Source organism: Neolamprologus brichardi, chromosome 6 (assembly GCF_056152115.1).
Source record: "Neolamprologus brichardi isolate AB-2024 chromosome 6, ASM5615211v1, whole genome shotgun sequence".
Taxonomy (NCBI): Eukaryota; Metazoa; Chordata; class Actinopteri; order Cichliformes; family Cichlidae; genus Neolamprologus; species Neolamprologus brichardi.
Genome location: NC_142109.1, coordinates 11,351,874 through 11,365,893, shown reverse-complemented (window position 1 = coordinate 11,365,893; position 14,020 = coordinate 11,351,874). Strand labels below are relative to the sequence as shown.

The following is a 14,020-nucleotide window of genomic DNA, read 5'->3' as shown; positions in this document are numbered from 1 at the left end:
AATTTAATCATATTTATACAAAATAACCACCTAACACAGGGGTGTCAAAGATAAGGTTCAGTGGCCAGAATCGGACTGACACTAGACTCCAATCTGGCCAACTGAATGACTGAAAATGTGAATGCCGGCATACATGTTGGACTTTTTATTGTAGTTTTACAGCTTTTACTACTGATAAAGTCATCCTCCATGGCCATTCATACTACACCAAATAAAACAATTAGATTACAGAAAAGTTCTTCTTTTTTCACCATCTGCTCTAGAACTACTATGAGTCTACGGTGCAAAAGAGACATTTTCTGTAAAATAACAAAAACTTTGTTTTATACGTACTATGAGCTGCAGGAATTTTTCTCTATAATTTTACACCTTTATTTTTCACAGTTTAATCTGACGTTGTGTTCTTATGTAGAAAAAAAAACAGAGATAAATTGTTGACATTGTGAGGCAGCATGGTGGTGTGGTTAGCACTGTTGCCTTCCAGCAAGAAGTTCCTCAGTTTGACTCTCCCATCTGAAGAGTCTTTCTTGTTTTACAAGAAGCTTGCATGTTCTCCCCATGTTTGCATGGGTTCCCTGCGGGAAGTCTGGCTTCCTTCCATGTCCAAAGACATGTGGTTATTGGGGTTAGATTAATTGGTGATTCTAAATTAGCCCATAGATGTGAATGGTTGTCTGTCTCTGTGTTAGCCCTGCATCAGACCGAAGACCTGTCCAGGGTGTATCCCATCTCCAGGGCCCTCCAACGCTCCAAGGATGAGAGGAAGAGAATGGATGCATTGTTGAAATTGCACTTCTTTATCTTATATTTTAAGATCTTATGATATAAGAGATATTAGATATTAAATGTGTAGTAAAATTTCATTGAACTGACAGAAAGGGGAGTTTCACTGGCCGGCCCACCAGAGATCAAAGCACGACACCTACAATGTAAAATGTAATGCAAATGAGTTTATTACACCTGTCCTAACAGGTATTCACGCAGTCTGTGCTCAAGGTCACGGTCAAATTTGTTATTTTCGAGGCAATAACCTGTGAATTGTGATTGATTATGAGCCATTATGAGCTACTGCGTCACCGATATTCTTGTATAAAAACACTGCCGTGAGCATATTTAAACAACAGGGTAGAGTACCTGTGTTATCAGCTAATGCTAGCAAGCTTGTCTAGCAAGGCTCATCCACTGCATGGGTGCACAAAACAGACACAGGAACCTGCTACAGCAATAGTCCAGTTCTGTGACTAGCAGACCTCTGCCAGCTACAGTACAACCATCTATGTCAGCCGCCCTCACCAAAACAGCCACTCTTTTAATCATGGATAATTTGAAGTCTTAATGCAATTTAAATGGGGGATAAAACTGTTTATTTCAGATGTAATGTAGATGTTGGGCTTTTTATCGGAAGGTCTGTGTGGATTGACTAACTTTTCAAACAATCCTTGTGTTGGCTTCATGTTTCAGCTCCAGAGGTTGGTTTCAAAGGAAAAAATAATAATAAAAAAAATACAGAAGAATGAAATCACTCACATGCTCACATTTACACAGGATGCTTTAGATAATCCTCCTAAAGTCATGTTCCCATGCATGTGTCTCTCTCTATCCAACACACACACACACTGTTGAAAGGATGCATTATACGTTTGGCTCTTCACCTTACTTCCACTCTGCAGCCACAATATGGGCTTGTTATCAAAACTGTCATCCATCGTCATTTAGTTTTTGATAATCTCTAATGACCGCTTATGTAACCAAAACACATTACATCATCATCTGCGATAGCACAGTTACGAGGTTTTGCTCCCGTTTTGAATGTAACTTTGTAACTTTGTGTGATTCAAACGATACTAAATACACACTCCTTTGTCTTTAAGTTTTTAATATTACTTGTTGTTTTGTGCACTTTAGCTTTACATATATCTGTGTATATCAGTTTTAAATTTTAGACTTGAGGAGTGAGGGCACTTTTGTTTTTGTTTTTTTTAGGAGGGGGGGTGAATTAGGTCAGGTATTAAAATTCATTTGATTTAGTGTTACAGTCAGCTTAGAAGCAGGGTAAGGGCTAAGGTTATGCATGGGTAAAGAGAGAGATCACACCAAAATCAAACCGATGTATTTCCCTTATGCTAGATTTTAAAGAGTTTTTTTGTAGTTGGATGTTAGTAAACTCTCTTTTCAATAAAGATATATGCATTTCAGTGAGTATGCACAAAGAGTACAAATGTGTGCATATAATAAATAGGGGTGCTCTCTTTCTCCACAGTAATGACATCAAAGAAGGACATATAAAATGCCAGAAATCTGAACATGGCATTAGGATAATTTAATTATTCCTCACTCTGTCTGGCACACACACACACACACACACACACAACTTGCTTGGATGTAGTACACAGCTCAAGTCAGACCATCAAACCAGTGTCTCGCTTGAGGTATGGTTAGAAACATCTGGAAGCCATCACGACCTCAGAATCAAACACTTCCCATCTGTGTAATGAAATCCACGCATCAGCCCACCTTCACCCTCCTCTCTGCTTCAAGTCAGTTGGTTTATGGAAAAAAAGAAGAAAGAAAAAAATCTGAGTGTTGTGATGGTTATGGTGACGTGACAGAGCCAATCAAGTGTGTGACTGTGTGGGAGCGAGGCCTGCAAGGTGTTATGACTCAGCTCACGGTGACATGGTTGGATTATAAATCGTGACACTGTGTACATGCTTGTCCGCGTGGAGGCATTGCATGGGCCGGGGGTTTCTTCTCTGATGCTCAGAAAGAAAATAACGTTTGTTTTCTAAAACGAGATCGTATCAGTGATTGACGTTTGATGAAGGAATGTTTGGAAAGATAGCCGACAGACCGATAGATTAACAGCCTAAACGTGATATGCAGCATCCTGCATCTTTCATTAAAAAAAACAACCCAGTGTAATATATCATGCAGCACGGACAATGACAGGAATTATTTTTAATCTGCCACAAATGGGAGAAAGAAAATGAAATCAGAAATAAATATGGGGTTGAGGAGACAGTGTGTATTTTCTTTTGTATTGTGGCCTCGGCTAATTTTAATTACTCTCTAATAACTTCACTTTGCTTTGGGATTTCTTAGACTGACAGTACTATTGACCAGGGATGTTTGGGAAGCTTTAAGCATGCCCCTGACAGGCAGTCAGTTAGCTCATTGGGGATGGAATTTGGGTATCTAATGCTTAATTAGAACCCAATAACAGTGGAGTAATGCATTTCCATTGCAGCTACATTAACTCATGTTTACCTCTCTTTGTTTAAAAAATGATTTGATGCTTAATGAAAGACTTACCGTGAAGATATTTCTTCATAAAAACACACAATACATTTGGAAATAATCCATTCTCTTCCTTCAGTCTGCTCTTCTTTGTGTTTATTTTTTCCTTCAGCTCGCACATGTTGTCTACATTCCTGAGTTCTATAAATAATTCTTTAAAATAATAAAGCCCTCACATTTTCAGACTTTGTAAACACTACAGAAATATTTTTCGTACCTACAAGCTTGTTGATCTCCGAGTTCTGCTCTTCGTGCCTCACATGGACAAATTTAATCTGCTTTACGGAGCCAAGCAAGCAGATAAAGTTAAGCCCTTTCCTTCAACAGCACCTGGATGAAGAAGTGAGATGGAAAAGTGACTTGAACAACTTTAGGGATTTTATTCGTGCCGTTCTCCAACTAATGTCGCTCGAGAGAGACCGGTGAGGGACCTCAGAATGCCTGCCTGTTGCCCGGATGATACAAATTCAGGAAAAGCGAGATTAGATTAGTAGTGCAGCATCTTTACGAAAGGGTTCTTGCATATTTATAGATTTTTCGGAGCATGCTGCCTTCACTGGATAGCAGAAACAGATTGAAAACAAAGGGAAAAGAGAGAGAGCGAAAGCAGCAAAATGAAATTCAGCAAAGATGTAGTTAAATCAAGAACTCAGCTTTAGATGTAGTTTTCTTGACCAAATAGGGTGACAAACATAAGGCCCAGCGGCAGAATCAGCCTAACACAGACTCCAGTCAAGTGCACTGAGCAGCTTTGGAAAACATGAAGAAGCACATACATTTTGGACTTTTTACTTTAACAGCTTTTTCTATTGATAAAGAACTCCCAAATGCCCCATTCATACTCTACCAAAGTAATTAAGTAGTAGATAAAGAATCAAATGACAGAAAAGTAGATCCACGGTGAAAAAAATAGGACATAATCTGTGCATTAACAAAAATGTTCTGTAACAGTCTGGGCAATGACCAGAACTTTATCTAAAGATTTACACATTAATTTCTTACAGTTTAAGAGATGTGCTGACAGATTTCTTTCTTTTATCACAGCAGCATTTCTTTCAAGATTCAAAGTGTTTATTGTCATGTGTAAAGAAGAAATAGCATTTCTCTGTGCAATGAAATTCTTCCTTTGCTGTCCATACACAAATGCCAAGTTAGGTAGGGTTGAAGGAAGATATTAAGATAAAGATATCTTAATAGCTTGTCTTTATCATATAGAAAAACTTCTACACACCAGGCAAAAGAGGATTTTCACTGGTCTGGCCCACATGAGATCAAAACGGCCCATGATGTAAAACGAGTTGGACATCCGTGATCTAGCATATGACACCATAACCATGCTACCATCACTCAGAACTGTAAAACCCTAAGACTGAATTCTCAGAGTGACAACTTACATGTTTTTTAGAATTAAAAACTTGAATTGCTTGTCACCTGCCAGCCAATCATGCAGATACGTAAGTTCGTGATTTCATCAATAGAGAACTGTGTCGACGCCAACTTGTATAAAGGTCACTCTTAGCACTTTTGTGAATATCGGAAGTATCCTTTTGAGTATCTCTGGTAGCTCCTAAAAGGTTCTTGTCTTAACACCCACTCATTCATTCATTCTCCGTCTCTGCCATTCTCCCCGCTTCCTTCTTTTCAGACCTTTAATGAGTTTGAGATCGAGCAGCATCAGGAATGTGCCTATGACCATCTGGAGGCGTTTGACGGGGACAGTGACACAGCCACCATCTTGGGTCGTCTGTGTGGCAGTAAGATCCCGGAGTCGCTGGTGTCCACTGGCAACAAGATGTACCTACGCTTCATTTCTGACGCCTCAGTGCAAAGGAAGGGTTTCCAAGCTTCACACTCAACAGGTCTGTGGTCATATAAATATCCTTATGTAGTAAATAAAGTAGATTTTTTAAGTCTGTTCTTGGAACACTGTGCAAAGACCATATCTGTCGAGAACATCACTCAAAGTCATCAGCGTAATTAATTGAAGTTAGGAGCAATGTCCCCCTCTAGTGGTCTTTAACAGCACGTGCATGCTGAAATAACCCGTCATGAAATCTGACTTTAGTTCTTCACTGCTGGGAAGAACAAAAAGTGCCCCAAAAAACATTTTTTTCATACTTTTTTTCTTTCTTTGTGCCTCTTTAGAGTGTGGAGGTCGGCTGAAAGCAGAAGCTCATCAGAAGAACCTTTACTCCCACTCCCAGTTCGGAGACAACAATTATCCGGGTCACACTGACTGCGAGTGGCTGCTGACGGCAGAACAGGGCTACGGCATCGAGCTCAGCTTCATTACATTTGAGGTGGAGGAGGAGGCCGACTGTGGTTATGACTACATCGAGCTCTATAATGGGTATGATGCCAACTCACACCGACTGGGACGCTTCTGCGGTTCAGGGGTGAGTCACCGTTATTTTCAGGGACGTCTGTAAACTTGAAAGACTTGTGGAGGACTCGCCACATGTTTTAGTGGTCGACAATGAAACACTATAGGTTAGACATGAGTTTGCTTTGGCACTTTGAGTCAGTGAAGCTTTAACTAGTTTTATAAATATGCATTGTATTACTTTGCAATGTTAACTTTTGCAGCATTCGCAATTTATTGAAATGTGCAAACATACATAGGAAAGGCAGTATATAAGGCAGTTTTAATGAGCTTGAAAGTCCACTTTTATTCTTCAACATAGCCTGAACGGCAGCTTTCTTGTCATTTCTTTAAGTAGTCTTCAGGAATAATTCTCCAGGCTTCTTGAAGGACAGTCAAAGCTCCTCTTTGGATGATCCCACGCTGCTTCAGTAATGGTGGGGAAGCCAGTCCATGATAGTGTTACATTGTGTGTTTTTCAGATATGCTTTTACTGGCAGTGTGTTTGAGATCATTGTCATGCTAAAAAGGAAGCTGTCTACCAATCAGACAATGTCCAGATGATATTGCATGGTGGATCCAAGTGTGATGATACATTACTGCATTCATAATTTCATCAATTTTGACACCATCCCCAACACCACTGGCTGACATGTTACCACAAACCATTATAGCAGACATTCACTGTGTGGTACCTCTATTTTAATCACCTCCACACGTATTAACAACAATTTGAACCAAACATTTTAATTTGGATTCACTGATTCTCAGTCCAGTTCTTTGGATGTTTCATATACCTCAGCCTTTTACTTCTGTTTCCCTTGTTTAAGAAAGACCCACACCATTTTTGATGAAGCTTCAGTGAATAGCAGCTAGATCTTAAGGGCATGGCTTTCTGTACATAATGCCAAGATATGCCACGTTTTCAGCAAACAGCCCTTGTTGGTGCAAAAATACTCTTTTATATATGTCAAACTGTCTTATCTGTGCCATATTTTATAAATTCAACAAACAGGTTGCTCATAATAAATTGCCTAAATTTACGATTTAAGAATTTTTCTTTGCTAAGTTATCTGTTTTGTGTATATACAACACTTTTTCATCTATTGAGAAGGTATTTTTTAATGCTTGGATGATTCATAGGTCAGTGTTAGTGGCTTAACAAACAAAAACAACATCATCATGAAAATGTTCAGGTACAAGGACTGAAAATTTGTGAAAAAGCAGCCAATGTCCAAAAAAAAAAAAAAACCCCAAAACTTTAAAAGACCTTCAGAAAGCCTGGAGAACAATGTTCCCTCTAATTTTTCATGTGTCTGAGCAAACACACCAACTCCCTGAGCGGTCCCTTGGACCACTGTGAGCGACAGCAGACGTGTGCACTGTGGTCACGCCAGCATCGAATCCATCCAAGTTACATGGTTTATTAAAAGAATCAAATTACAGCATTTACGTTTATGTCAGACTACTTTTAATTAACTGCTTTAGCCCACTTACAATGAAAATTTAAAAAAAAATCTTGTTCATGACCTGTGTAGTAACAATAACTTGAACTCCAATTTTGAAAACACAACTTTCTTTTTTTTAATATAAAGCTCTGACTTGTATTATGAGTCTGTGGTCTGTCCTGTAACTCTCTCTGCAAAATATAGTATATAATGACCAATGTTGGGCAATAAATTATATAGTTACTTCTTCAAAAAAGTAACTGAGTTTTGCAAACAACAACGTTTTTTTGCAGCTGTTTACCTAAAAATGCAGCCAAGGGTTTTTTTAAATAAACATTTCAAACTATTTACAGAACAATCAGCTGTTCTGCATCAAATTTGATGCCGCACAAATTATTTGTGTCACTCCAAAAAATAATTTCTGTCCACTATGAGATAAAGAAGAACAACAGCCTGATACCTGCAGGCCTGACAACAGCAGATGTATCACTCCTGTAACACCTGTAGTACTCAGCAGTCGCCCCATTGTTCTGACACACACAACAAAACTATTGACTACACTACACACTAACTGCACAAAATTTGCGCTAAACGTGGCAAATCTCTCACATCTCAAAACACCGCCGTCACTCCTAAAACTTAAGGTTATGTATATAACCCCGGTTCTCTGAGTAGCATGAGTGAGTGTCTCACCAGACCGCCCTCCTTGCTATGGAAGCGAGGAAGAGGTGGGCTTGTTTTGAATGACATCTGACGCTATGTCAGCCTATTATATAGGGAGGCACTGGCCCCTCCTGACATGGGCGTCACCTAGCCAGCCTGTGAGGGCTGGCGTAATGGTATTTGAGCTTCTGATGAGGTCACGCAGGAGGCGTTCCCATAGTGAGACATGAAACGAATGCTATGAAAGAGAACTTTTTTTTTGTCACTCCTAAAACTTCCCCCCTCCCTAAACAACAAATGCCATGTTTTGATTGGTCGACATGGTACATTTTTCCACCAATAGGAAAGGGTGGGGATTTTTGGTTTTGTTTTTGCTCACAGGCGGAGAGTGTTTTCGAGCGTTTTCCTTATAAAACGCCGTTTTTACCGTTTCTTCCTGCAGTAAATATAAACAACAATAGTATTCAGGAAGAAAACCAAACATTGCAAATATTTTTTATCATAACTCTGGTTTTCGTGGCCTATCAACACAATTTAAAAACTGGTATAAAGTCCACACTTTTTCCGTCAATGGACCCTGTGCACGAGAAAATGCTAACTTCCTGGTTTGAGACCGGATGTGGGGTTGTACATTTCCGGTAGCTTTACTTTGCGGTCAATCGCTACTGCGAAGATATACTCCAAAATTGATGTCCAAAACTCGAAAACGGAACGATCACGTTAAGTTACAAAGAGCAGAAGGTGGGAACACTCACCACTGTTGTGTCATAAAAATCTAATGATCAATTTTGACGTTTAAAGAGTTTAGATCGATCGGTTGTTTACATCACTAAACACAAGCAGAACTGCAGCAGAAGACACATCGTCCACATTCAGAAGCACATCTCTGTATAGTGACTGGTCTTATGATTTAAACAGGCAAATGTTCAGCATTCAAACTACAGGTGAACAATAGTCAAACCAGGTGTTTTCCCCGTTATGTCGATATCAGCTAGTCAAGTACACACCTACACAGCATGTTAACAAACCGTGAAAAAAAGCCACACAAAAAATTAATGATTGCTGGTAACGGTTTCTATATATTAGTATTTACGAAGGGTATGTTGTGACTTACCTTCAAAATTACAGCGGTCCCTCGCTATAACGCGGTTCACCTTTCACCTCGCTGTTTCGCAGATTTTTAGTGCAAGTTTGCATGCTTATTTACGTCCTGCGTCCTGATCGCTGCAGACGATCTCCTCCGTCTCTCCTGTACAGTACAGAATCGCTGCATCTATCGCTAGCAGTGTGACTCTGAAGTGCAGTGCTGTATGTCCACGATGTACACGAAACGTTTTGCACCGTCAAAAAATAAAATTGGCTACTTGATTTCACATATTGCTGGTTATTTTTAGAACATAACACCCGCGATAAACGACGGACAGCTGAGAAATATAACGTTTGAATCCATTTTCTCTTTTCCCCTGAGGCGTGGGGGGAAAATATCGACAAGTCGATGAACATCATTTACAGATATATTGGGTAAATGCCCGAGACATCTATAGAAATGTGAATCGCCGCTTTATTTATTTATTTGCTTAACTTGTTTTGGACCGTAAACAGGGCGCGAATAGGATACCGGAAACAAACGTCCCCACAGGAGTTTCCGCACCGGAAGTAGCATATGCTAACGTGCACATAGTCCATTGTTCCGTCTGTCCTGCTCACATCAACGCGGCTTCACTCCACATCAGCAACGCCGCTTTGCTAGCTAAAACACCGGTGTCTGCACATAAGGACGCTGTCATAGCCTGTCAACGACGTCGATTAGCTGTGTATATACGAATGTGAATCGCAGGACTATGGGATAAGGTGGCATCGTTCTAATCCCATACGGGAGCAGCCAGTCACTTACTGACTAACACTGCAAAACAGAATTGTTAACATATTTACTTTAATTTCAATTCAGGTTAGATTTTTTTTTTTGTGCGCAACGCGGAGACCGTGCCAGCAGTGCGCAATTGCGCATGCGCACAGCTCAGAGGGAACATTGCTGGAGAAGTGTTGCTTAAAAGCACTTTAGAAAAGTAGAAGAAAGTCTGGCTGCTTGGAAGCAAAATATATAGAAATTAGTCAAGACGTGAATCAAAACTTTTGCATAGTACTGTATCCTGAAATATATAAAAGCAACCTCTTCACTGTGTGTCTGTTGTCCCTTCCTCAGCCTAGAGAGGGGATTTACTCACCTGGAGATGCTATGCTGATCCGTTTCCATAGCGACGACACAATAAGCAAGAAGGGCTTCCACATCCTCTACACGAGCACCAAGTTCCAGGAGAACCTTCACACCAGGAAATGACTACAGTCGTAGCCCGTAACCTCTGACCTCTGTGCAGCCCCAGCCACTGTTACCCTGACCTTCACCACGGCAATGAGAAAAGTACAGCTCGTCCCCTCTTGGCCAGCTATGAGAAGAAGATGACTCTTCTGTGGATATCTGTCTCCCTCTGTGGCTCCACACAGGTCACTGCACTCCGAGATGAGACGAGGAAAAACATCGAGACTTATCAGCAAACACTTGGGGGATTGCGCTGATGACCGCGCGAGCCGTTTTCACGGAGGAGATGGTTTTGTTACCGCACATCAAAGCTATGTGATCAGTACAGGACGACAGGGTTGCAGGAGATCCATATAGATTCACTGAGATACCCGGAGCTGAACAAATGCAAATAAAAAGCACAAACACTAGTTTCATATTTGGAGATATAAACCGCGGATGCCAAAGAAACTAAAGACCTTAAAAATGCATCCGAGGAGGGAGTCCAGAGTCTGGGACCGTGCGACGTACTGTGATCAGACGGCTGCTTACCATCCACAGTAACCCACGACAAACTGCTGACAAACATTTTTATTGCCTTTGAGGCCTGGGAACTGGTCTCTTCAGCCCAGCTCAGAACGGCTGCAGATTATTTTATTCCATGTCTTTGTATTGTAAAACTCATTGTGTTTACTGTGTGTGTGCGTGTGTGTGTGTGTGTGGGGGGGGGGGAACAAAGAGGCTCGAGTCTGCCCTTTGCCCTTTTTGTTGTTTTTCTTGCTTACAGCTTATGCAGATTGTGGAATAAAAAGAAAATAAAGAATATTAAATGCAAATAAAGACTTCCAAAACGATGTGTGATGTTAATGTTAAGCCTCACTGTAAGTTGTGGGTGTGTCCAGTTGCCCTTCCTCCACAGTGAACATGTGATTTTCTTTTTTTCTTCTTCTTCCCCAGTGGATAGCAGAAGGGAATATTTTACACAGCTGTCTCTTGAAAGTCAGTGACTGAAGGAGAGATTCCCATGGTGCTAAAAATAAAGAATACACTGAAAGACTGAATGAAGGCTTTCAAATGGAGACAGCGTGCAAACAGCACTCTGCAATCAACAGCACTAGTCCTATGGAACTACAATATTGCCTTAGAACCAAATGTATGCTATCGGACGTCGCTCTTACGTCTCGTGTCGGCGCCATGTTTTGATTTGTTTGGTGAGATTGGTTTAATTGTAAAAAAAACTAGCAACAACAAAAAAAAACATGAAACGTGAAGTCTGGGTGTAAGACGATATCCGCAGTGCATGTGTGTTTGTGTCACTTTTGTGGTTACATGCACACATACACGTGTTTTTTGTGCATTTAGGGGAAAAAAAGGACAATTCGAAGGATATGTGTTGCAAATGGGCTGCGTTGTTTCTCTTAGTGTGTTGTAGGTGATTCTAGAGCAAATGTGCGTGTGTGTCTTTTAAGTTGTGTGTTTTTAAGTTGAATCTCTCATTGCTGTATGTGCCAAGCTCCAGGTGACCCTGATCCCACTGTTAACTGTAGTTTTTGCTTTATCGTTCCACCTCTGGGTCTGACATGACGTCTTCTGCATCGGTCATTAAAATACACACAGGCTAAAGCCACACTCGTGTTCTCTTTGTCTTTTGTTTTTAAAGGAAATATTAATCTGTTCATAAAATCCTAGCATTTAACTTGAGATGGTTATCATGTGACAGCATGATATCTGATATCTGAAACCTTCTCACAGCATTACTTTCCCACTTTTTTGGGAATGGCAGAACATTTTCTGAGACATTTCAGATGAGTAAGTCTAAGACCAAACCTGACCCTAAATCCATTTTTGAGATTATAACCCATAATTTGGACTTCTTTAAGTAAATACATCAAGATTCAGTGTCAGAAACAAGCTTCCGTATGGATTTTCACTGAATTTGGTGATCAAATGTATAGTCACCAGACAATGAACCCAGTCAGTTTTTGTGACCTCATCACTTATCCAGTGACACATATTGTATTTTATAAAACCTCAATTTAAGACTTGACTTGTTGACTGGGTCTGAGACGGTTGGGAAGCTGGGTTCTTTCTGTGCTGTCAGCAGGGGTCAGTCTGCATTCATTTAAATAACCTGCCACCAACAATGTTTTAATGATGTTACAGCATTGTGTTTTATCAACACGATCACTTTTAGTGATCATTTTTAAAAAGTTTTCAGAGAAACTTCAGAGAATGCTTTTGGGAACCAAGTAAAACATAAAGCTCTGTGACTTTCATCTTTCAGAAGGGCAGAAACCTATTTAAGGTATGCGTATAGGGCAGTGCATCACAGAGCTAACACACAGACAGAAAAACAATCACACTCAGAATTTAAAACCACCATTTTACCTAACAAGCATCTCTTTGGACTCTGGGTGCAAACCCACACTGGCAGTACAGATTAACTCTATCTTTGTTACTGTATTAAATTTAAGTTTCATTGTTCAATACTTGTTTATATATATAAAAGAAAAAACAACATTGTGGATCTTCAGGTCTATTTGTCATGCTGAAAATATGAATTCCTCATTGTCCTCTAACAGGGAATTGCACAAATTATCAATTATTAAATTGATAAAGACCCTAACACCTTGTTCTTGACCTTTGGATGCAGTATGCACGTACAGCTCGAATGCCTACTTTCTACCTTTCGGCATTTCGAGATGAATTCCTGATTTGTGTTATCTTATAGTCTTTCATTCTTTATTCTCTGGCTTCAACTCTTAATTCAAACACTGCTATTTGTAGATTTAACGATGCTTACACAACGTGCCAGAGCGGGAGACGTGATTGGACAGTTGCTGATCACACAGGAACGTCATCACAGAGCTAAGTAACAGTCGTCCAATGAGATTTTGGACTTTATACTACTAAATAATTGTATACTTTTAAATAAACTCGTAAAAAAAAATCTATAAGTATTCAAGTGGCGCACACTCCGCATAAAACCACACAGCCACAGCAAACAGCAGTCCACTCTCTCTTGTGAATGAGTTTTTTCTTTGTGGGACTCCTGTAAACATCAAAAAACCACAGCTTTCCAGCATGAGAAGATCTTAACTCATCTTACCTTTATAAGATCAGTTTAATGAGCTTCACTTGTCTCTCATTCGGCGCAACAAACTCCCAACAGTTTGATGCCGCTGCTTTACCAGGAGACAACCACTAGAGTGCGCCCTTAATGAGCCTTTTAAAGGTCAGAGCCCCCAAAAATAAAAGAAATCATTTTTTTTATTAGAAATCTGTTTTTCTGGTATTCTCCCAGATGAACACAACACTGATTAGAAATATTTAAAACTCTTGAATAATCTTTTAAAGGCATACAAGGCTGTTAATTTAAACTTTCATCATGGGGAAAACTTTCATGTACATGCTGTACAACACTTTTTACACTTTTTAGTCATTAAAATGAGGAAATGAAACCATAAACGTCTGGACAGAGTCACCTTAAAGCGTCCCTTCATGCTTGTTTCCCAATATTGCTGCAGCAGTGTGTTAGACCTGTGTTTGTTTCCACCTACAGTTCACCCAGAGAACTGCAGCCAGACTGATGTAACCATCTCTCAACGTTTTAGGGCGAAAAAACGAGCAAACATCACGTTCTCTTGTACACTGGTCCAAAATATTGTACAATTTATTATTTAAAAGATAGATCTGTTTATTAAAAGGCTTTGAAGCCTGATAGAGATCTGAAACATTTTTGTTTTGAATTGAAGGAAAGGCTTTTTAAATGAATACCATAGAGACTACAGCTCCTCCCACTTGGTTGGAAGACTTTATGCCCTTTAAGGCAGTAGTGCTGGGCGTACAATTTCAGCTTTGCAAGACACCTTTTGTGTAATAGAGTTATAAATGACTGATTTTGTGGTCAAAAAAAAAAAAGTGAAAATCCCCGTGCCTTTTTTTCTCTAAACA

General features: G+C 39.9%; 1 protein-coding gene across 1 annotated transcript in view; it reads left to right on the top strand.

The window, feature by feature from the left end:
- The window catches only part of tll1 (tolloid-like 1), a 59,407-nt gene extending 47,738 nt beyond the window's left edge, over positions 1 to 11,669 (top strand). The window contains exons 19-21 of the mRNA XM_006796089.3: positions 4,943 to 5,156; positions 5,443 to 5,693; positions 9,974 to 11,669. Coding sequence (XP_006796152.2) covers positions 4,943 to 5,156; positions 5,443 to 5,693; positions 9,974 to 10,108 — 600 coding nt within the window. The 3' untranslated portion in view covers positions 10,109 to 11,669. The remainder of the gene's footprint in view (positions 1 to 4,942; positions 5,157 to 5,442; positions 5,694 to 9,973) is intronic.
- Positions 11,670 to 14,020: the final 2,351 nt, after the last annotated feature.